Below are 24,486 nucleotides of genomic sequence, written 5' to 3' on the forward strand. Positions count from 1 at the left end.
TTTTTCCAATTTTTTTCTGACGCGTTTGAGATGTTCCATTTGTATAGATTATCTTTTTGAACATTTTTTTGATCAAAAACTTTGTAGTCAAAGGGGAAAAGATAAGTAGAGATAGTTCTATGATCAATGTGTTCATTGAGAAATCAGTTATCAATTGAAGTTTGATTTTGAACTTTATAAGATTGTACAAGTTATCAGCCTGAGTAAAAGGTCTGAAGAAATATTCGATCGGAAGTACAAGGTCAAAAATACGGTAGCACTCTTTTGTATTTCCTTGTTGAATACTGGTTGAAGATTCTATGATCAACAGTTCGGCATATATCGTACTCATATTAGCACTTACAACCGCTCTTTACCGAAACCAAAAAAATGTGTGCAAAATTGAGAGACTCGTAGAAAAAGAGATATTTTTCAAGGGGATTTCGGTAGAGCGCAGTTGTAAGAACTGTGCCGAGCTAATGGTTCAGGAGAAAAGTTGTTAGAAACTGGTCAAGTTGGAGAAACAACGTTTGCAACATCCCTTTTTCATACAGGATTTCTGAACGAAATGTTCTTTGTTCATCTTGGAGAATTTTTATTTGTCCATTCTAATGGTCAAGATTTGCTGCTTTTCAGAATCCTTTTCCAGTTTAACCTTTTTTCTAATTCTGCTCATCTTCCCTATTTATCCTCGATTCCTTTAATAAATCTTGCATTTTTTCAGGCTCCGGACTCGGCTCGATCGGCCTACCAATCCTTGGCGGTCGAGGGCGTGGAGTCATGTCGGATAGTCATATGCAACGAACGTTTCACGAAGCAATGAGACAGAGGAGGACCAGTTTACCAGCTAATAGTTTATCATTGAATGGTGGGAAGGGTTTGGTAAGTCTTGTTTTCTTGTTTTTTTTCTAATATAGGACTCTTGCTTGTCATTTGTAATTCTAATGTACTTCATAGAACATTTCAACCGGATATTCCAACAGTTCATATTCTTTAAAATATATTCTAAACATTACATATATCAAGAAATGTTCCTCTTCTTTTTCTTATTTCCTAACATCATTCAAAAAGAAAAAGATCAAAAACCTTTCTCTTCGTGTCCCGCGTAGACGTGTCCAGTGATGGATGGCTTCCGATTGTGGAAAAATCGGAAAAAGACAAGAAAAGTGGGCGGAGCCTATCATCTCTTTACTTTTTCTCTGATTCGTTTTTGAACACTTTTTCGCCATTTTCTAACTGATAGTGTTCTGAGGTTTCTGCAGAATTCGACCTTTGTCCAATTGGTTCAAATTCTTTTGATTTTTTTCACGAATACTAGAATTTCGATCTTACTATTTCCAATTAGTCAGCGCCAACAGCTGCTCCACAAACACCTGGAGTCCCATTAAAAATTAAAATTTCGTCATTTCAGGTAACTGGTTCATCACTGAGTGAAGCGAAAGGACTGATAGCAGATATGTTAATGAATAAAGAATTACCTGGAAATGTGGCCACGTGTCTACGAGCAGTTGCAACCCTTTTAGAGCAGAGACCTATACCGATAAATGGATTGTTAAGCGATTTTGGATTACCATCAGTGATAGAGAACCCGTATGGAGGAGAGTCGATGATTGTTGGGGTTAGTTTATTTTATATTTTTGGGAAGGGTGGGTTCCGGGGTAGTTTATTATAAATGGATCGTATTTTATGATAGTTTGAAAGTTATTAAAGTTATTCATTTGATGGTTCGAACAGTTAACTGTTACCGTAAAACCTCTAATAGAGGTGCCCCCAGCAATGCCTATTTAAAGCGATATATCTTTTTTCTCGAAGGAAATATCAAAAAGATGCTAACTGACAAAATATAGCTTGATATTCATAGAATATTTCTTCAGTTGGAAAAATTTTCATATCTTTAAAGACAGCCGAGATAGGATGCTCCAAACTCTTGCTAGCGGGTGCGCCTCTATCCTTTTACGGTAACTCAAACTGATCAAAGGGTTCCCGCTGCCAAGACTCCATGTTATTTATATCAATTGAATCGAAAAAAAATCGTCTGAAACACGTGAAATGAATTATTCTTCCTATGCCTCATCGAAATCGGACAGAAGACATAAGGCACAACCATTCCACTACCGTAACCAGTGCCTCTGACTCTCATCTTCACGAAAAAAGCAACCTGATAATGTGATGTGTCATAAGAACTTGTCTAAAGTCAATTCTTTATTTGAAGCAATCCTTTTTTCCCTAAATGATCATTTGACATTTGGACTTCAAATCCGAATGTTTTGACTCCTTCGTTCTTTTGCATCTTTCTGGTGATGACATCAACAAAGAAAAGAGCTTAACATATTGGATTAACCATTCAGAATCCCTTGAAGGAACCAGGGAAACCTCCGAAAGAAGTGTTCATTTCGAAGGATCTCATTATCTATGTCTAGCTCTTTTTCTCCATCATCTTTGTCTACTCTTCATTCTCAACCGTTTGAAAATCGTGGGGAAATTGGGAAAAAAAACACTAGTCTCTCCCGTTTTCCACTCCATTTTCTACGTCTCCTGATATTCAATAGTCTGCTAATTGTTGGGAGAAGCAAAACTTTAAGCAGAAGGCAGCTGCTAATCCAATCCGATTCGTGTGAGAAAAAAAACTGAAGAGATGATGGAGTAAGAGGAATAGAGAGACAACGATTTCCAGACATTCAATGTGTGTGCATTTTTCACTTTTTTCAAGTAAATCACGCCAATTTGTGTCTTATTCACACACACCGTCGGAGGTTTTCTTGAGTCTCCCCCTCTCCATCAGCATTCTCAGGAGATTCTCCTAGAAGTTGTTTTCAAGTTTTCTTGTGCGTGTGCTACTGTAGCATCTTTAAGAATATCCGATTTGAGGTGACATTTGAGGAGAAATTAGTTGTTGTCTAGAGAGAAAAAAAGGAAGATAATGAACAACAGAAGTGTAGACTGACACGTAATTCTTCGTAAGCTTTGGTTCAAAGGACTGATACTGTAATCGAGAATCACTGTCTCTGAAATACTGATAGAAATTGTGATTAAGAGGCTCCCACATTTATGACGACCTCGGGTAGGCGGGCGCGTTCTCGGCCGTGTAGGTCTGCCGGTTGCGGTTTTGTACCCATGCGCGTTCGGTCATGAGTTCGAGACCCACACCGTAATCAATTACCGAACTTTGAGCCAAAAGTTTTTTTTGAGTTCTCACCACCTTTAAAACTAGTTTTCTAGTTCATAGAATGGTTTGCAGAGCCCAACACAAAAATTCGTATTCTTACCAAATTGCCCCAATCTGTCCTCTGAATGAGTTCCTAGAACTGCATATATTTATTTTCACACACTCCAACTTTTCCCCCCTCATTTCCTTCATCCGGTGCCTCCGTCCTCCTCTCTTCATCAGAAACTTCCTCTCTCATTTTTTGCTCAATTTTTGTGTCAAGTTCACTTTTGAAAGAGATCAGAATTTTTGTACAACTTGTAAAAAGGGTGTGGTGTGATGCATGAATTCTTTTGCGCAACAATCTTACCAATTTACTTTTTTCTCAATGATAACGGACTTTGGCCGATGAAAAGAAGAAGAAAAATGAGATTATCATTCATCATTTTATCACTTGAAACTGCGTCAAATGTCTAATAAGAAGGGAGAGGGAGGAGGAGATTATCTCTTGAAAAAAACGAGATTAGAGAGAAATCAAAACTTTTCTAACTTTTTGAATTCTGAGCAGTTGGTTCAGTGGTTTGACTCATTCTAGAAATCATTTTCCCACCTTCATTTCATGAATGCATTTTTTTTCAGCCAGATTTCATATTCACAAGAGTTCCATTCTCAGTTCCAAATGTACAATGATCACAACTTGTTTTCATTATCAGAGAACACCGAACAGGGATTAATTATTAGAGTTTTCTCGCTTTTTTGTTATCTGATAGTCGAGAAAATTATTGATTACAGTTCGAAAAGGAAAACACAAAAAAGGAAGAAGCACCTTCCTTGATAGAAGAAATTACTAGTTCTATGTAGATTGCGAACAGTTATCCGGGTCTAAAACCGCTAACCAATTCCTTTTTATCTACTTTTATAGGAGATGAGAAAGCAGAGATTGAGAGGCACCCCACATTTATCACAGCCCCGACTGGGCAGCAACGTTTTTGGCCGTGTAGCTCAACCGGTTGCGGTTTTGTACCTATGCGCGTTCGGTTATGATGACTCATGAGTTCGATACCCATAGAGCAATCACTTACCGAACTTTGAGCCACAATTTATTTGAGTTCTCACCTCCTTTAATAATTTCATTTCAATCTGTGAACTATGTAGCAGTAAATAAGCATAATTGAATTACACCAATCTGATTTTCGGTGACATATTTTTCTTTCTCTGCAAAATTTTTTCTCTGAGCTATAACCCAATCAATCTGACCCAGTTCTATAACACCCTTGATGAGAAATCTGAAATTCGTGGGGGGCTCCGTCTATGCATTTTCATTTTCCTTATTTTCATTTATTTTCTTATTACTTCTCCAACCAAAGATACATATATCTCTCCTTCTCAATATATATTTTTTCTTTCATATTCGTTCCCAAACCAAATATACAAACTAACGCCGTATTTCTTTCTTCCAATTCTCCAGATAATAAAAATTCTTCTCACTCTATGCCAACTCATCATTTGCCTCGAAGTTCATCTGATTTAACATCTGGCCCACCGACTAATTCTCAACACAATCGTGCTTCTTCCTCTCGTGGAAGTCGTGATCTCACACATCGTGGCTCTTCTTCACGTAATTCTACCACTTCACTTGTCAATTTTGTGGGCCAATGCATCGTTTGCTCATTGGATTTTCGATGCAAATGCTGCATTGATTGTGCCCATGTAATGGTACCATTGGTTACGGTAGGTTCACTTTGGTTTCAAGGGATTTGATAACAGTTTAAAAGACGGGGGGCCTCGCGTACACACGCATTGAACTATGCCTCCTCTTTCTCTTCTTTCTTCTTCTTTTCTCTTCTTTCTTCTTCTTGTTCACCCTCTTACCCACGTCACATCGCCGCCCGGTTAGCTCAGTCGGTAGAGCACCAGACTCTTAATCTGGTTGTCGCGGGTTCGAGCCCCGCATTGGGCTTATGTTTTTTCTCTTTTCTTAACTTGTAACATGTTTCTGCTTCCACTTCGAACTCTGCGAGCTTACCAGTGGACTTTGGTGTCACGTGTCAAACTCAAATTGTTTATATTTATTACATTTTCTGTCCTCCTTGGTAGTTGGTCTCTCCGAAGTTTCTTCTCCGTCCTCTCGACACGACACCAATTTGTCCTCCCGAAAAAAAACGAGACTGAAAAATAAGCAATGAGTGAGGGTAGTGACAACACTTTTCCGCTTTTTTCTTTGTTTTCAGACATTTTGAAGCTTCAAATTGTTATCTTTTGTATCTTTTCTTTTCCCATGAGAACGCGTTTCAATGTTTGAAAATCACGAGAGGGAATTCATTTTCAACAGGAAAAATGTTCTACTAAAGATCAAAAAGAGATTTAAAAAAACCCATTTCTGAAAATGTTTTCGACTTTCCACGTGTCTCTTTGTCTCTAAGTTCAAGTACATTTGCTCGCGACCGGAAAAAACAAAAAGTCCTTTTTCTTCAAAAATCGCAACCCGTCTCACGTGTTTTCTCTCGATTGTCCCATCAACTTGAAACTGAACTAACAAGATTCTCGGTCAGCTGTAATAGTTGTCCATTCGTTTTGGAGCCAGAGAGCCAGGAGCCCAGCTGTTACCCGAAGAGACCTCACGTTCTATTTCTTCTCCGTTTTCCAAAACAAATTGACCTGCGGCATCTTTCTTCAGAAATTTCTCTTTCTTTCTCTCCAGATCTTGACGTAGTTTTTTAGTTTTTTTCCTTTTCTCCTTTTCAACAAGTTTGTTTTGACAAAACAACATTCGGTCAGCTTCAACTGGAGACACAGAAAACATTTTCAGAGAGGAGTTCTCTCTCCATATAAGACTCCGCCCACTTTTTTTCATAGCCCTCGGGAGGAATGGGGGATGGCAACATAATAACTTTTGTACCTGTGCTTTTTCGAGATGTTTGATTCTGCTTTTTGCAAGTTTTGGGAGAGATTTCGTGTGTAGTCTTTTGTGTGTGTTTTCAAGCAGAAATATAAAAATATGATTCTGCAGAGGAAGAGTACATGAAGTGGTCCAATGAGCAATTTTCTGAAAATGTTTAAGACTTCTTAAAGTTTGAAACAAGTTTACGGTTCATCTTGTTTTATACATCGTTGCCGGGTTCCAGTATTCTAGGGCAGACTACTGTAGTTTTATGGTATCGCGGTCCTCCCTATCCGCAATGGAAACTGTTCTGAAAACTTCTTCAAACTTGAAACATTTTAGCTCGGCACAGTTGTTACAACTGCGCTCTACCGAAATACCCTTGAAAAATTTTCTCTTTTTCTCTGAGTCTCTCAATTTTGCACGCAGTTTTCTTTGATTTCGGTAGAGCGCGGTTGTGAGAAGTGTGCCGTGCTAATAGTTGCCGTGTTATGTATTCTGATTCCCGTCAGCGCATCGCCTCCTTTACTCAAACATCAATCTAGTAGAACACATCTCAATTCAATTATTGAAACCCGGAACTTTTCTCTTTTCTCCTTTTTTTTCTTTCTTCCCATACTTTTGAACCTCTTTTCCTATTCTTGACGTATGATCCTTCAACAAAGCATCTCTTTGCAACTCCTCTTGAATAAATTTTGTAATCAAATCGAATCCCTTCTCTCGTTTTTTTTCCGAAAGTCGTTTTGTGCTGGAGATTTGATTAATTTTTGGCATGTCTCTGTGCCAGTTTCGAAGTGAGATTCTCTGAAATTTTGTTCATTTTCTAAATGAGAAAGAACTATGACGCTCCTTTTTTTGTGCACTTTGTTTAATTAAGATGAGATGGAAAAGCTAGACACGAGATGCTGATTTTTGAGTTGGGAGAGTCTAATGTGTTTTGAAATCATTCTGCTCTCAATATTATATCTTTCTGATTTTATATTTTATATCCGAACTCTCTAACAAAATAAGTTCGGAACCTGGCATGAGTGGATCAAACGGGAAAAAGGTAATTTTGAGGAGGGGAGAACTCAAAAAAAAAACTTCGCCTCAGTGGGTCCCGAACTCATGACCGATCGCACATGGGTACAAAACCGCAACCGGCTGAGCTACACGGCCGAAAACTTGGTCGCCCACTCGAGGTTGTGATAAATCTGGGTGCCTCTCAATCGCAATTTCGATCACCTTTAACATTTTTTTTCTGAAATGATAAAAACTATATTTCTTGACCACCGTCTCATTAATTTCCAGTTCCGTCTCTTGCTCCCACTTTTCAGATCCGTAGCGAATCCTTTTGTATTTCTTACTGGATCATCTTCTGATGTTCTTCTTCCAGCTTTTAAGCAGATTTTCGTTTCTGATTTGATTGACGCAAGTACATGTAATCTTTTTCAGTTCAATGATTTCATACTTCAAATCTTGCTGAAAATCTCTGCAAAAACTGTTCCATCTTTTTTTGTGAAACTTGATCTTTTTAAATTTCTAAAATACAAATCTCGTGTCTCCAAGTTCACAAGGGGGTCAAGAAAACGCAAAAAAATAGATATGAATGGCCAACAAATTGGTGGTGCAAATGCAGAGAAGATGTGTTTTGACATCTTCTTGCTTTCCTCTGTGCGGAGCCACCACCGCGTGACGTGACGTCTTTTTTTTTCCAAAATGCTCTTCTTCTTCGTCTTTTGCCCTCAAAACTAGATGTGCTCGAAGGGGATTTGGCGTGAGAATGTATTCAGAAGAGGGACATCTTCGGAAGAGGCGGAGAAGAAGTTGGAGAAGAACAACCAAAAGTGACAATCTGTTGTGAACATCTTCTTCTTCTACTCCTTCCCGCCTACTTCCTCACCTCTTCTGTCCCGAGGGTCACATTTGTTATTCGATTAGGTCTTCTGTCTGAGGAAAGGAGGGAAAAAGCTTTTTTATTTTCCCCCCAATTGATGAAAACACCTTACGTGTCAGTTATCGGAGAAAAGCAGAAAGAAAAGTGATAAAGTGGAGTTGGGAGAGAGAAAAAACACATGCAATTTAGTTTTTGGAACATTTTTTTGGTGGAGGAAATGAATAGGGCTTCCGGAATCTTTTTTGCAAAGAAGCTGATTTGGTTTTGTGCTCGGAAAGAGAGAAAGTGATAGAGTGACCCCTCCCCAACCAAAGAATGATTTCATTTCTGTTGTTTGAATGTCGTTCTTTCGGGATTGGAGGTTTTTTCAGTTGGGTATAAACTACTGTAACCCGGATGGATATGTCTGAACTGGTACCGTATCCTAGACTGCGAAAGAATGATGCATTTTGATTTGATCTAGATCCACAATTCAATGTTCTGACTTCTATTCTGATTATGAGCGTTTCTGTCAGATTAAAAATGGATGTAGTCTCCGTTTACAAGTTTTGTATGCATCAGAACAGATTTTTTATTGTATGCATCAGAGCAGTGATACATTTTATTGTTGATCTGATTTCAGTTTCAGAGCATATTTCGCTTGTTTTATCTCGTTTTTGTGGAATTCGGGACTCGAATAGGATTCAATTTAGTTTCAGTGAATTTTAATCGTCTTTTTGCGATTTTCTGACGATTTCAAGCAAATTTTCGGCTTAATACCGTTCTAATCCAGTTTCAGAGCATTTTCAGCTTCTATTTCTCGATTTCGAGCGATTTTCAGACGGCTTTGGTGCACTTCTTTTTTCACTTCTCTAGCTTGGTGCACTTTCGGCCAAGTTTTCCCAATTTTCCAATCAATTTTTGCTCACTTCCCCCTAACTGAATCTTCTAACTTATAACTAAATCTTAAAATGAAATTTGATAATTTCTTAATTCAGTTTTGAAAAATGGAGAGAGAGAAAGTACCTAATTTTGGAAGCCTTCTATGGGATCAAAGTTCCAAAAACTTAACCTTTTCCAACAATAAAACGTTGGGAAACATGCAAAAAGACTCAAGTTTTCATATAAATTTTAATGTTTGAATTTTATCATTTTTTCAATTTCAATACTCCAAAAGACATATATCAAAATGTATGCTCATCTTTCTTCTCCATTTCCTCTCTTCTATACTTGCTGATGAATTTTTCTAGGTACTCTGTAGAAGGGGACATCTACTCCCAACTTTTCTTCCCCCTTTTTCTTCTTATTCGCCCCGTTGAGCAACCTTTTTTCCTTTTCCGGATGAAGATTCTCTCGTTTTTCCTCTCTTGACCAATGTTTTATGAGATTAATTTCTGTCTCTTTTTTGCTCACTTTTGTCACGGACACGTATTCTTTTTTGTCTCATTTATTCATTTCTTTTTTTTTGTTTCATCGTGTTGATTTGAATTTAAGAAGAGAAAAAGAGGAGTTTTGGGTTTGATTAGGAAATTGGAAATTACGTCTGGAAAAGAGAAAAATGAGAAAAAGGACGAGGAGAGATAGGGAAGAGGGGAAGGGTTGGAGTATACTACTACTACGTCGAAAGTTAATTTTTTTCTAGTTCTATCAAGAAGATCAAATTCTCGAATATTCTAGAAGTACCATTCCCTGACTTTATGCAATTTTGAAATGTTCAAATTACAGAATGATATCAAAATGATTTTTGAGTTTATCCATGTACATATAATCTTGACTTTTTCCCAGAATCATGTACTTCATCAATGTTGTTTTCGTCCTACCAGTTCACTTATCCTTTTCAGAAACTATCCAAATCTTCTGAGATTAAGAACATCCAAATCTCCTCTGGAAATCCATCACCTTTCGTTTCGAACTGACGTCTTCTTCTCCTTCTTTTTCCAAAACTCAACAACTTTTTTATGCTTGAAAACAGCTTCTTCTCTCCTCCCTCATATCATCATTTTCATTCGGCAACATTCTCGACGAGTCGGCCAACGTCAGAATTCTCATCTTCGTTTTCAAATTTCTATTTCAAAAGTTCACTAATGATTGTGTTAACACCTCATTAAAGTTGATGAAGTGCACGTGACGACATTTATAAACGAGTGGTGATCAATTAGTTTACACTTGGACAATTCTCATCTGGTTGACCCGGAAAAAACATAAGAAACAAAAAGAAAAATGAGGGAAAAGTTGGTTTAGTGGCTTGTAGTTTGGGTTTTCTTTTCTGTGGGCGAAAAGTATTTTCGGACTTTTTGAAGGTTACCATAGTGCAAAAAAGAGGATCTGGCGAGCATAGTTGTGGGGAATCCGGATTCCGGATTCCGAAATTCCGGAATTCCGGGGGTTTTTTTTCATTCCGGTTCCGCATTCCGGATTTTGAAAATTTTCATTCCGGTTCCGGGTACCGGATTCCGGTTTTTGAGTTTCTGATTTCCGGAATTCGGAAATTGAATTTTTAAATTCTTTTTTTTTTAGATTTTTGTCTTTAAAAGAAGTTTTAAATTTAATTTATTATTGAAAACACTCGAAAAATTGACTTGGTCAACGAATCAATCTGTCGGAATTCAGGATTCTTAAATTCCGGAATTCCGAGTTTTTTGTCATTCCGGTTACGGATTACGGATTCCGGTTTATCAAATTTTTCATTCCGTACAACTATGCCGGCGAGTCTCGAATCAGTGTCATCTGATTGTGAGTTCAGTCGAATATTCATAGCCCAAGCTTCTCATTTTCATCCCAATATAAGTTCACTTTTAATGAAACTGAAATTAAACCCTGACGCGCTTCCCTGACCTCATCGTACTCTGGAATCCTCTCCTCCGTCTGGATTCTATCTTGCCCTTCTTCCCCACCGTAACTTTAGGTATACATAGACTCTGAAAGAGATGTTTAATTAAAACTTTTCCTTTTATCCTCCTCATTTTCTTACCCCTTTGGATCTAGATTTAATTGGAATCCTTTTCTGCTCTTCTTCGATGACGACAATCCTCTTCTTCTTGTTTTCCGGTTTTCTTTTTTCAATTGGGTCATGCGTCTTTCAGCAAAAAGGATCAGATTTAAGAGAAAGAAATGTTACACCTCCAGCTTTTCTCTTTTCTTTAATTCTTTTGTCTGGAAATATTGTATGGATGAGTATGGATGATGTGATTCATGCTAGTTCCAGATCTTTAGCCTGTCAGTGGAATCGTTGAAGGTGTCGTGATGTTTCCCAAAATCATGACAAGCTGCAAAATTTTATTTCCAGCAGTTGTTGTTGTTATTCCCATTGCTGAGTTGAAATCTGACCTGAATTCCCGAACGCGGATTCAGGATTCAGAATCTCCGGATAGAAAATGACGCCAGAATTCTGGAACTGAGAAAGAAGAAGAAGAGGAGAACTCTCCTCCTCCTCCTTCTTTTTTTCACCAGTTCCTTGTTTTTCAGCTCAGTTTCGTCTCTTCTTCTCGGACGACGTCCACTCATTCTGTATTCCACACTCACTCAGATTTATGATCTACTCTTCATTTCTTTCAACTCATTCATTCCATGTCGTTTCTCTCTGCCCTTGAGACTTTGTGTTCTGAATCCTGAATCCCATTTCATTTGCATTCTTTGAACGGGAAATAGGAATAGTTTGATGTGCAAGAGGACAGAGGTTCTAACAGAATTCTGAAGAATTGATTCCAGCTTCAAAAATAGAAAGTATGCTAGATGTGAATTGTAATGGGATTCTTACAGACAAATTAAATAAAATTGAGTATAAAGTTTCAGCTCAAAGTTTGAATTATAGCATAATTTATAGGTTTTCGTCAATTTTTGATCAGTCTCTGCATTCCAAATTATGCACTCGACTCAAACTTTCATTTATCTGCACGCGTCGTTCAGAATAGCTACATGTATTCCTGAAATCTTGAATTAATAGCCTAGATACCTCCAAGTTATCGACGCGCTTCGGAGACACCCCAGATTTATGCTTGATACGAGCATAAATCTTGTTTGCTATAGGCACAACACGCTTCTTACAACCGCGCTCTACCGAAACCGAAGAAAATTGTGTGCGAAATTGAGAGACTCAGAGTAAAAGAGACGTTTTTCTAGAGCATTTCGGTGGAGCGTAGTTGTAAGAATTGTGCTGAGCTGTGACTTCTGTTCTCTGTAGGAAAAGTTGTTGATCTCAACCTGATGGCAGAACAATAAGAGGATTCCCTTTCTCTCCAAAAGTTGACTCTTGTTGAACTTTTTTTGGCCATCCAATATTCTTTTTTTTCTCTATCTAGACATACATTGGTTTCTATTCTATTGTGTTCTCTTATCCACATATTCAATATGAAAATTCATACCAACATTTTGTACTTTAACGTATTCCATAAAATGCACGTTTGAACGATTGGATATGTTCCAATGGTTCCCATTTGCATTTTTCTCTCTTAATTTCTCAGTTTCATTTTTCCAATTTTTCCAATTACTCTTCTGCATCTTTGACCCCAATTACTCGTATGCAAAACAATCCGATTATTATGAAAATGACGGCTAGAAAACTGATGAAATGAGAGGAGCAAAGTGAGAAAAAATAAAAAAGCCAAGTAAATTGAGTACTCTGAATGCGCATATCATTAGCGTAGGTGTCCGATATTCACGATCCGAAGAAGGGCTCATTTTGCTGCTCATTTCTTGTTCCGTGTCGCATCGACCCTCTGTGTGTTTTAGGATGCATGTTGCCACGTCATCTGAGGTTTATTAGTTTGTTAGTGGCTAAATTTTTCTCGGAATACTCTTTCTAGAAGTCTATTCTCATATATCTCCAAAAGACTTATTTCTCTTTTCTTATATAATCAACAACTACCTAATGCATTGAATTTCTGTCTGCTGTTCCATTTCGTTTCTTTGTTCATTTCACAATAAAACAAGAGGATCTACTTCCAAAAATTTGAGGAGTTGAATTATTTTTCTGTTTTGCTGTGCAGAAAGAATTGGATAGAATTGACATGACGAGAAGAGAAGAGACCTTTCAATTATTCATGTCGTCGGGATTGTAAAAGAGTTCGGAGGCAAAAAAACAATTGAGAGCAGACCACACAGAATTTTTGACTTTTTCGTATGATTCATTTTTTTTGTTGGTTTTAAAATTGGTAGAGTTTGATAAAGAAAAGTAAGTAGAGCTAGGAATACGGTAGCTTGAATATCTCATTTTGTTGTTCTTTCAGTATCCAGACTACCGTGCAGTTAGATGTACAATTTGGCCTTTTTCAGTGGAAAATATCCAACTTTGATAGTGTATTTCGGTGTCACCTGACTGCCCTACAAATTTTATTTTGTATGGGTTGGACAGAGCAAAAAATAGCACATCATTTTTGTAATTGACAACTTTTTTGTACGAGCACTCCCTAGCAAGTTACAGGTTTGTTGCCAAAGTTGGTCATTTTCACCTGAAAACAGACAACGTTCATAATTTTTTGAGCGTTACTGCAGGGATACGGTAACTTGACTATCTCATTTTGTTGTTTTCCGGTATTCAGTATCCACTTCTTATATCTGATTCCTATTCTTCTGATTTTCATCCGTCGGCTCAAGATTCTGATGTGTTCTCCTTCTTTCCGTTCCATTTAAATCTCGTTTTTTCCTTACCGTTTCTCTCATAACCGTCACTTGACTACATCCAATTCAGAACCTACTCCAAATACTCCCCCTCTGACAATTCCACCTATCACCATAATCTCCTCTTCCCAAACGTTTCACCATCACATGCTTCCATCGCGTCGAAGTGAATCACATTCACCAGCATCTCGATGCAAATCAGCCGGTCATCCACTCACAACTAACGGGTTCCATTCGATTCCATCGTCGGCCTCTTCGTCGACACATTCTATGAATCGACAGGGATCTGTTGATAACTTGATATTCAAACTGTTGACCAGACAGAAATACGTGGCGAAGTGTTTGGGATTCGTCCCAGCACGATCGTCGGTCGCCATTCAGACGACACCGATCGTTGAGAGAGATCTTGTCGGATGTTTTCAGACTGAGGCGAGTAGTTTCGAGGTGTGGATCATTCCAAACTTAGGAAATAGGGAAACCAGAAGGCTTTTGGGGATCTGATGATCTCACAACTCAGAAAATTTTCTAATTTTTTTAATTTCAGGCATCGAAACCGCGAATTTCCAACATCACATTTTCAACAGTCACATCTGCAACCGGATTACCTACAGTACCCGCAGAGCCAAATAAAGCGAGGAGCAGCAGGTGAGCAAACTTATTTCATGGGGATAGTAGGGACTTCTGATAATGTGACAGGTAAAGGACCAGACGGTATTCCGTTTAGGATTACGAGAACTATTCCTTTAATAATTGAAGCTTACTGTAGCGTAGTCATCGCGCCCATCTGAATATTGTTTCCAGAAAGTGTCAAATAATTGAACTTCGTTTTAGGTATTGTTTCATGCTCACTAGGGAAAGATCCCGGAGATGGAGTTACAGGCGAGATATATATCACTAGAACAGAAATTTTGCGCTGAATTCAATTCCAATTTTGCAAAACGATTTTGTGAAAAAAGTTATTTGCGTTTTTGTGGCTTATCAGTGCGAAAATGGGCATTTTCAAGCCTCTCAAAATCAAAGTTTTTTCTTCTTTTTTTCTCAATTTTTTTTGTTTTGTACGTATGATTACGTATTCAAAAATGATTTTGGCAAAGTTTGATTTCAGAATTTATTTTCAGAAAAAAAATTTGTGCAGTTACTTAAATTTTCAAAAATGACGCATCTATAAGAAATGTGTCTGAAAATTTTTTAAAGTTCAAATATGAACAATACAATTTACATTATTGGAAATATACGTACAACAAAAAAAAATAGAAAAAAAATATGAAAAATGTTAGTTTTGTGAGTGTTGAAAATGCCCATTTTTGCACTGAGAAGCCACAAAAACGCGAATAACGTTTTTCACAGAATCGTTTTGCAAAATTGAAACACAGATTTGAAATCAGCGCAAAATTTCCGTTCTAGTGATATAGATCTCGCATGTAACTCCATCTCCGGGATCCTTTCCTAGTACGACAGTTTTGATAGAAGTTCATCAAAATTCTCCAAATCGTCTTCCCATTTTACTACTAATTCTGCAAAACACTTTCCCAGTCCTTATCGTCTGAACGATAGTATCAATTTTCTCTTCCTCTCTCTCGAAAGATCAGCAACAATACTTGAGTGATCAAAATAGCAGAAGCTTTACGACGACTACTACTAACATTCCGAAATCATCACGAGATTCACTTCTTCTTCTTCTTTGATTTCAATAGAGTGGACGGAGCGGAAACGAAAAATGAGAACTAAAAGAAGAAGAAGAAGACGTGGGAACACAGAAGGATCCCAATAAGATTTCATTCTCTTTGTGTCCTTCTTTTTACAAATCTTCTTCCGTTTTTGTTCCCCTTCTCTATCTTCTGAATTCGATTTTTATGTTCCAATCCGGCCACTCTCTTTTCATCTCCTCGTGGTTCAAAAAACGACATTAACTTGATTTCCTTTTCATTCTTTCTCCTACGTTTTCCATCTTTATCAGAACGAAAAAATGTATGGAAAAATGAAAAGTTTAAGGAGCAAACCGATAGAAAAATGTTGAGAAAAAGGGGAGGAGAATACGCCAAAGATTGACATTTCTTTTCTCTTTTTTCCCTTTTATTCGAAATCTTCTTTTGTTTTTTTTGAGAAAAGTAAAGCTTGAGTTTTGTTTCGAAAACTTATTGTTCGAGGAGGAAATTCCAACAATACTGCTTTTTTGAGATCATTGATGTCTCCATTACATTATTTTCAGTTAGAAAAAAGAGTTCTATTAAAAAGTCTAGACTCATTTGAAACGCACTTTCTCGTAATGCTCCATAACGTTTCTGAGGAATGCGAAAATAACAACTTTTTGTCGTTTCATTTTTGAGCTTCGGTCGAAAAGTTGTATTTGGAGAGCTGTTTTGATTCTAGTGACGGTTTTTCTAAATTTCTAGTGAAATTCTTTTGCATTGAAAATAGGATCTGACTTTTCATTATAATCAGTTCTGTTAGAATCCTCAACAAAGTAATCTGATAACGTTTTTCTGTAACTCTGAGAATTTTAAATTCAAATCTATTTTTGGCTTAAAATTCAAAGTTTTCAAGATTTCAAAGTTCGTCTGAAATTATAAATCATGCTCAACCATCATCTTTTTACTTGATGTGAGAAAATCACTATTTTTACCGAAATTGATGAATTTTTCACACAAATATTGGTCTTTTGGGGTGAAAAATCAGCTTCGAACTATCGAAAATTGCCCCAAATTGAGGAAATGGCACAGAAAAATGTTATAAATAGTCTCAAAATTCGCATTTCTAGTGAAAATCTGTTCAAAACCGTTGAAGATCGCTGAACATGCTTCGAAAATGATTTTAAAAACTACTATCAAATTTCAACAAAAAACGGACAATTCTATGGAAAAACTGTATTGAAATCACATTCAGCCGTATTTTGTTGTGATTTTTAATGCGTTTTTCAAGGATTTTCACTCAAAAAACTGAGTTTTAGTTCTTTTTTACCACAGCTTTGGATTTGATAGAGGTTTTTTGAAGGGATTTTTCAAGATTTCAAAATTTTTCAGATTTTTAATCTCAATTATTTCTAGCTCTGGATTTTCTACAGGTTCACTGTTGGTTTTTTGTTCAAATATCATCCCTAAAGATTGAGAATACCTCAGTGATCAAATCTTTCTTGATCGGTAGCCATCATTTCTGACTAGGGAATGACTTACACATAGGTTGGAGATACACAACATGACCTATATTGCTGGAAAGCTGACGTTTTCCTGATTCCGAATCTATATTCAGTTTTTGCAGTGGCCCTCCCAGTTTTGAAAAATCCGGCTCCAAAGTTAGGGTAAATTTCAGTGCTAAAACTCGAGTTTCCAACCCGCGTGTTGCCCTAACACGTAAATCCATTCGGAGGTTAGTTAAATCAGCGGTTGAATGGTCGAGGTGGTTACAGGTGTGGTAGTAGGTGGACACTCTATGGTTCGACTCTTTGCCTTTTTTCCTTCATTTTTACTTTTTTGCAATCCTCGTTTTTGGGTCCCATGGTCATCACAATGTGTCAGAATTCGGTTTTTGAAGCTATTCGAGTCTATATTGACTTCCTGCGACGATTTAAGAAAAAAAAAAATTTCAAGAAATTCAACTTTTCTGTGACCAAGTCCATTGTGAGCAGTCGGATTATTTTTTGAAAAATTTTTGTTAAAAGTTAGAAAAACAATAGAAAATGCGTTTTGATATTAGATTCCACCATGTTTACATGATACAGATCTTCACGACTTTAACTTCGAATCACCACATAAGAAGCAGAGTAAGTGCTTCAAAAAAAGTATATACCAGAGTAACAAGAAATTTAAACTTCGGAAAAATCATTTTCGGTGCTTGATATAACATTTTCTATTGTTTTTCTAACTTTTAACAAAAATTTTTCAAAAAATAATCCGACTGCTCACCATGGACTTGGTCACAGAAAAGTTGAATTTCTTGAAAAATTTTTTTTTCTTAAATCGTCGCAGGAAGTCAATATAGACTCGAATAGCTTCAAAAACCGAATTCTGACACATTGTGATGACCATGGGACCCAAAAACGAAGATTGCAAAAAAGTAAAAATGAAGGAAAAAAGGCAAAGAGTCGAACCATAGAGTGTCCACCTACTACCACACCTGTAACCACCTCGACCATTCAACCGCTGATTTAACTAACCTCCGAATGGATTTACGTGTTAGGGCAACACGCGGGTTGGAAACTCGAGTTTTAGCACTGAAATTTACCCTAACTTTGGAGCCGGATTTCTCAAAACTGGGAGGGCCACTGCAAAAACTGAATATAGATTCGGAATCAGGAAAACGTCAGCTTTCCAGCAATATAGGTCATGTTGTGTATCTCCAACCTATGTGTAGGTCATTCCCTAGTGAGCATACATAGGTATCATATGATTTGAACTCATTGAGCAGGTCTACTGTTTCATTCATTCAACCCAACACTCGAAACGTCTCAATTCAAAGATCCCTCTTGTCTTGAGTTTCAAAGATATGCCTTCCTCACTTGAACCCCCCCCCCCCCCCCCCATATATAACCCATTTTCAAAACTGGTCCATTTCTTTTCTGACATGTCACTCCCCTCCACTTTTCTTCCCTTTTTTCAAATTGTCAACCACTTTTTTGTCTCCAAACAAGTGACTTTTCTATTCATATCCAATTTCATTCATCTCCACTTTTCCTTTTTTTTTCAAGTCTGGTCTGCTCTTTTTTTGAAATTCATTCAATTTATTCCCTCACATATAATTCCGTCTAGACACCTAAAAAGTGAGATCTAGTTAGTTAGTACTGGAATAAGACCATGTTTCGGGATCTTGAGACTTTGAAAAAGAGAAGAAGAAAAAAGAAAAGACAACGAACGGAAATGAGGAGAAAATAGAGAGAAAGATATGGCAGAGATGACAGAGAAAAACAAAAGAAGAAGAAGTTTTTTGTCTTTTTTCTTCCCTTTTTCCAACATTTTCTTACTTTTCGCCGTGACTACTCCTCCAGAACCTTTTTCCGACTACTTTTCACTATGTTCTTCCTGGTTGTGACGTAGATTTACTTAACACAAGGGGAGAGCGAGAAAACCAACTTTTCGGCTTCTTTGTTTCGGAAAAAACCAAAGATGGGTGTCCAATTTTGAGAACTTTTGAGAATGGCGGAGTATTCGAACAAAGCCTTTTCAGTAGCTTCAAAATTTTCATAGGAGTTAGCCACGGATCTATAAATTTCGAAACTGTATTAATCCAGGGTATTTCGGTGGAGCGCGGTTGTAAGAACAGCGTCGAGCTAATACAAGAAAGCGTGAGATTGAAAAACTTGAGAAAGTTTTATTTAGGGCTGTCCATGGGGTGTTCCAGTTTCATTCTAGCCTAGAAACTCTGAGTTTAAACATTTTCTGAAACTCAACAATCCTTTGCACAACGTAACCAGTTACTCTTTTTTTCCACCTGCTCACTTATCTTTTGGTTTTTGTTGTTTATGTACCCCACATTTCACTTTTTTTTGTTTCAAAATTATGGGTTCTCGGGCAGTCTGGTTTTTTCTTTTACTCGTTCAGTTAGAGAACCAATTTAATATGTCAAAATGACCATGATCCCGCCCATATACTTTTCTCTTTTTGGTAGGTCGAATTGGTTAGAATAAGATGAAGAATATGAACTTCTATATTTCGAATTATCTAGAAAAATTCGGTGGGAAACTGAATATTTCAAAGTGAGTTTTTGAAGAAATAAAAATTTGAAAAAGAGATTTAAATCCAGGAACTAATTATGTGATTATCGAAATATGAAACCTTTCAAAACATTAGAAACATAGATTAATGTAGATCAAAAGATATCTTCTTAATTTGCTCGCTTGTTTTCCTTTTTCCAGCTGTCGCGTTTTAATGTATTTGTCTGAAAATGGAGTGGAGACCGGCTGAAAAGAGGTGTATCTGTTTTATTTTTCTGCTCACTTTCAGATAAAAACATAGAAAAGAGAAAGAAGGCTTTTGGCCAATTACCCTTTCCTCCTCATGAGATATTCCACGTATTCAGTCACAGTTTTTCTCAGAATAGATTCGGAATTATCTAGATTTGGCCAACTATCTCAATTCTATTCTCGTAACAAGGTTTTCTGCAAATCTTTCAAAAAAAGGATCTGGAATGCAGTCAGTGGGCTCATTGGCTCAAAAGACACCTGTCTACGGAATTGTTTGATCATTGAATGACTATTGAATGGAGAGACTACACAGTATTTCCAGAATAAATCTCTGCTCTCCAACCTCAAATTCAGAGTTATCTGACCTTTATCTTTTCGTCTTTCTTCAATTTTTCTTATTTATTTCCATCTCTTTCTTCTTCGTTTTTCCCTTAATGAAGTAGGATGAGTGCCCTCATTAAGATGTCACTATTTTCTCTCTCTCTTTCAATTCATGTTTATTAAAAACGAGAGAGAAGCATTTTCGAAGCTATAAATATATTGATTCACAGTGTGAAGTTTATATTATTCATTTCGAGCTTCTGAATTTTTTATATCGCAAATGTCTGGGGGTATTGTCAGTCAGAATGCTTAGGAGAAATAAGAAATGTAGGATGATACGTCTACGAAATTTGAGACAATAAGTGGATTTCGACGCATTTTTTGGTATGTGTTCCGATTCAGAGCTCTAGAAAGACTTCTGGCTGGAAGATCTGTATGAAAAGGGAAAATTTGCTTTGATATATGTAGAATAGGAAATTTAAACCATTAATTGGACTGAAAATAATGATTAACCTACTTTAAAACTCGCCAGGAGACGATTCTGAGTGATTTTTGACCAGAAAACACCCAAAATCAGTTGAGAATGAACTAAAATCTATCTAGATCCGATTTTAGCTGTTTTTTTCACTGATTTCGACCTAAAATTGCTTCAAATTGTCCAAAATTACCCATTATTTATAGTAATTACCCTAAAAAATAATAGGTAATTTTGAGGGTTAACTGGACCAAGGGGAAATATATCAGAGAATTTTCTGGAATTTGCCAATTTCCCTTGTTTTCCAGAACTTCCGGACTCTAATTTTTTGAAGTTTGTTCGATCTCTGAACTTTTATTGATTGCCACCAGTTCCCCCTTTTCTCCTTTTTCAGTTTTGAACCTCAGGGGGTAATTGTTTTTTCCATACACTCCCTCGTGGTCTGTCCCCCAATTTTTTCGAAGGCGAAAAAAGACATTTCCGTGCTTCCCGTGTCTTTTTCTTTCTCTCTTCAAGACTACCCCCACCCGTTTTGTTTTGTTTGTTGGTCCCTCCATTTCTGGGTCCCTTTTCCCCATTTTTTGCCACGGGTCTTGTGTTCGGTTGACTCTTTTTTTTCGAGTCGTTCCGTTTTTTTAGAGGAACCGAGCACTGACATACACTCTTCTTCTTCTCTTTCTCGTTTCCTTTATTTTCAAATCCCTCTTGTTTTGGTTTCACTCATATTTTCCCTTTTCCGAAAACCAAAAAGAGAAAAAGGGAAAAGATAGTGCTCACTTTCTTAATTTCCTTCTAATTATTCCTCTCGCTTCTTCTTTTTCGAATCCCTAATGAATATATTCTAAGAAATGAGAAAATGACGAGTGCACTGAGTCCGAGTACATCCAAAACTACATGTAACGCATGTGCTAAATCTTCGGATACTGGAAAGGAGATTCAACCGTTTGGAGTTTTGGTTGGAAAGAAACTTCAGAAAAGGGTCAACTCCCCGTTGACAGCGTTTGCTAGGTACGGTGTACGTATTCCGAAAATTCTAAATGTCTCAATAGCCGGTTTGGTCCATAGTTGTCCGGAATCCGGATTCCGGATTCCGAAATTCCAGGAATTCCGAGTTATTTTCATTCCGGTTCCGGATTTCCAAAATTTTATTCCGGATTCCGCAAATCGAAAAATCCCATTCCGTGCAACTATGGTCTGATCTACAACTAATAGCTCAGTACAGTTCTTACAACTGCGCTCCACCGAAATCCCCCCTTGAAAAATTAATATCTTTCTCTGAGTCTCTCAATTACAGTAGAGCGCAGTTGTAAGAAACGTGGCGTGGTAATAGCAGAGTTCACTATGTTATCAGAAGAGCGCACTTACTGTCCCTCCAGTGATGCAGACAAGAACCCCAGATCCTCAACGTCCTCATTTCCAATTTTCCTAATCCATTTTATTTTCAGTTACTGGAAAACCGAATCCACTCCATCAAATAACAATGAACACGAAATACCTGTAGATGTCCTCCGAAAAATCAGTGTGTCCCGTAAGGAATCAGGAACCCACGTGGATACAGTAGTCACTACAATCGACGGACAACGATACGACACAAAAGAACTTGACAACGACCCGGACTTTAGTGAGACTGCAGAATGGGCGTTCCCGATTTTCCAGATTTCGAGGAAGTATCCAAAGACTATTTTGAGCAGGGTAAGAGACTTCCGAATATGATTTCAATTGAAGAAAATGAGTTTTCAGTTAACGTACAACATCTTCCAACAATCAGAATTATTCCGGATTTTCAAAGTGTCACCAATCAAGTTTTTCAACTTTTTCCATGCTCTTGAGAAGGGATATTGGGAGATTCCATGTAAGCATTATTTGTAAAACTACAGTATTCTACTCATCTTGTTGTTGCAGATCACAACCGAATCCATGCAGCCGATGTCCTCCATGGCTGTTACTATCTCTCAGTTCATCCAGTCCGACCGCAATTCGGTGTCGTCAAATCTCCAGATTCCCTACTCCCGGCACCACTACCAGTGGCTGCATCAGTCATGTCTCAAATGAGTACTTTGGAGTTGATGGCTCTATTCACAGCAGCCGCAATGCATGATTATGATCATCCAGGAAGAACTAATGCGTTTTTGGTTACTGTAGAAGACAAGAAGGCTATTTTATACAATGATAGAAGTGTGCTGGAGAACCATCATGCAGCTGAATCATGGAAATTATTGTGTCGGCCCGAGAATCATTTTATTGAAAATTTGGATCCTGCTGAGATGAAACGGTATTTTTTTATTAGAGTTATCATTTTATTGAAAATAATTGAAATTTCAGATTCCGATACCTTGTCCTGGAATATATCTTGGCTACCGATCTGAAACAACATTTTGAAATCATAATGACATTCAATGATCGACTATCCGATATGGATCTTCAAGTGGAATCTGATAGACTACTCGTCGGAAAACTTCTGATCAAAATGGCTGATATCAACAGTCCAACAAAACCATACGGATTGCATCGACAGTGGACTGATCGAATCTGTGAAGAGTTCTATGAGCAAGGAGACGATGAGAAGAAGAGAGGATTAGCAATTACTCCGTATATGGATAGAGGAGATGCACAAGTGGCGAAGTTACAAGACTCGTTCATTGCTCATGTTGTTAGTCCGTTGGCTCAGGCAATGCATGAGGTATGTATTGATTTTCAGAGACAATATTAAATCTATATATTTTTCCAGAGTGGTCTTCTTCCAATTCTTCCTGGACTTGAAACCTCTGAACTAATGATAAATATGCAACATAATCATCGAAAATGGAAAGAAGAAATTGAAATTGAAACGGCTAGTTATGAGCCGACAACGTGTAATGGTAGGGGACGTTCACTCGGAATTTATAATTTCTATGATGATTTCAGGTGGAAATGTAAACGGAGTGATAGAAGAAGAGAGTGCGAGTACGAGTGATAGTCCGGATCCACAGCGAGATTCTCCGTCCCTTGATTCGGAACTTAGTCAGGTTTGTTGAAAAGATAATGTGTGCCGTTGTAATTTATCCAAGTTTTCGAGTTTCATTGCGTTTTCTCAAAATACAACTCTCCTCTACTGAGAATTGTCTCAGTAGAGCGAAGTTGTCTCCAGCTATCTGCAAACGTGCTCTATTGTGATAAATGCTTCAATGGAGCGCACTTGCAGGCTTTTACCATAAGCACGGGGTCTAAGGGTCAGTACTGAAATCGAACGCGGTCCGCAAGACATTGGCGGCAAATTCAAATTTTGATTTTTTCAATTCGACGTTGGCATTTTGATATGCAGCTTAATCGAACACCTTTTGAGCCGGTTTATACCAGTTTTGCCGGATTTTTGGTCAGTTTTTCGTCAGTCTCCAGTTTTTCCAAGATCATTTCTATTAAAAAAATGAATAAAGTTTTAAATAAAAAATTTGAATTTCGCGCTAAATTTTCGCTGACTTCAACGGAGCGCGGTTGATTTTAGTACTCGCTCCAGACCCGTCAGGCAATAGAGCACGATTGCAATCCCTTGGAAACCTGCATGTTATCCAAATTTTACCCATTATTCCCTCTTTTGATTTCGTGAATTTTTCAGTGATCGCCCAGCTCTATTTGGCCGTGATGTCTATCTCTCTCTGCGTCTCTCTCTCCGCTACGCTCTCTCTCTCCCTCTCCATCCAAAATTTCCTCCCTATTCTTCCCCCGATCACTAGCTTTCGTGCTCTTTTCCAAGTCATTCAAAACCGTTTTTTTGTTCAAAAATCAAGAATTTGTTCAAGAATTCACGGTGAAATTCAGGTACCGTTCACCATTTGCTGCAGTATTGCCGAAGAGGAATACGTCTGAAATATTCCTTTTTCTATTCTCTCTCTTTTTTCTTCTTTCCGGATCTCTTTCCGATATTTTCTGTCAATTACCGGGTAAACCTTTCCTTTTTCTTCTTCTCATTCTCTCCCCTTATCTCTTTTCTCTCACTATCCCTTTCAAAAAAAATCAATCGAAAATCGATTGATTGGTGTCACAACAGATTACGGTAGCTCTTTTCTCTTTTTGGCTCAAAATGGTTGAAGCCGTGTCTAGAAATGAATCAAAAAGTCCCAAGTTTCTCTTCAAAATCTTGCCAGTTCGATTGTTTTAATCTTCTCTTTTTCCATTGGTCCTTGTCTACAAATAAAAATCAAAAAAGCTTCCTAATTTAATATATTGTAACCCCTCCTCTCCCCTGAAACTGAAATTGTACTGATTACGAATATCTTTGTTTCTGAACTTTTCTTGTCAACTCGATCCGTGTTTTTTCCAATTCTCAATCAATCTTTTTTCTCTT

The 24,486-nt window shown here is 37.5% G+C and overlaps 3 protein-coding genes across 3 annotated transcripts; all 3 read left to right on the forward strand.

The window, feature by feature from the left end:
• Positions 1–759: 759 nt before the first annotated feature.
• GCK72_006634 (uncharacterized protein) lies at positions 760–2,399 on the forward strand (the record flags this gene model as incomplete). The annotated part of the gene is made up of 3 exons (XM_053725714.1): positions 760–861; positions 1,391–1,597; positions 2,328–2,399. 3 exons carry the CDS (start codon positions 760–762, stop codon positions 2,397–2,399), a joined length of 381 nt encoding a protein of 126 aa, XP_053589908.1.
• Positions 2,400–13,623: 11,224 nt separating this feature from the next.
• GCK72_006635 (uncharacterized protein) lies at positions 13,624–14,619 on the forward strand (the record flags this gene model as incomplete). The annotated part of the gene is made up of 3 exons (XM_053725715.1): positions 13,624–13,920; positions 14,021–14,121; positions 14,595–14,619. The coding sequence occupies 3 exons, from the start codon at positions 13,624–13,626 to the stop codon at positions 14,617–14,619; spliced, it is 423 nt and encodes a 140-aa protein (XP_053589909.1).
• Positions 14,620–21,021: 6,402 nt separating this feature from the next.
• GCK72_006636 (uncharacterized protein) lies at positions 21,022–23,179 on the forward strand (the record flags this gene model as incomplete). Its single annotated transcript, XM_053725716.1, has 7 exons — positions 21,022–21,173; positions 21,611–21,857; positions 21,906–22,017; positions 22,068–22,437; positions 22,488–22,845; positions 22,894–23,023; positions 23,070–23,179. 7 exons carry the CDS (start codon positions 21,022–21,024, stop codon positions 23,177–23,179), a joined length of 1,479 nt encoding a protein of 492 aa, XP_053589910.1.
• Between the last annotated feature and the right edge of the window lie 1,307 nt (positions 23,180–24,486).

This window comes from Caenorhabditis remanei, chromosome II, assembly GCF_010183535.1.
Source record: "Caenorhabditis remanei strain PX506 chromosome II, whole genome shotgun sequence".
Taxonomy (NCBI): domain Eukaryota; kingdom Metazoa; phylum Nematoda; class Chromadorea; order Rhabditida; family Rhabditidae; genus Caenorhabditis; species Caenorhabditis remanei.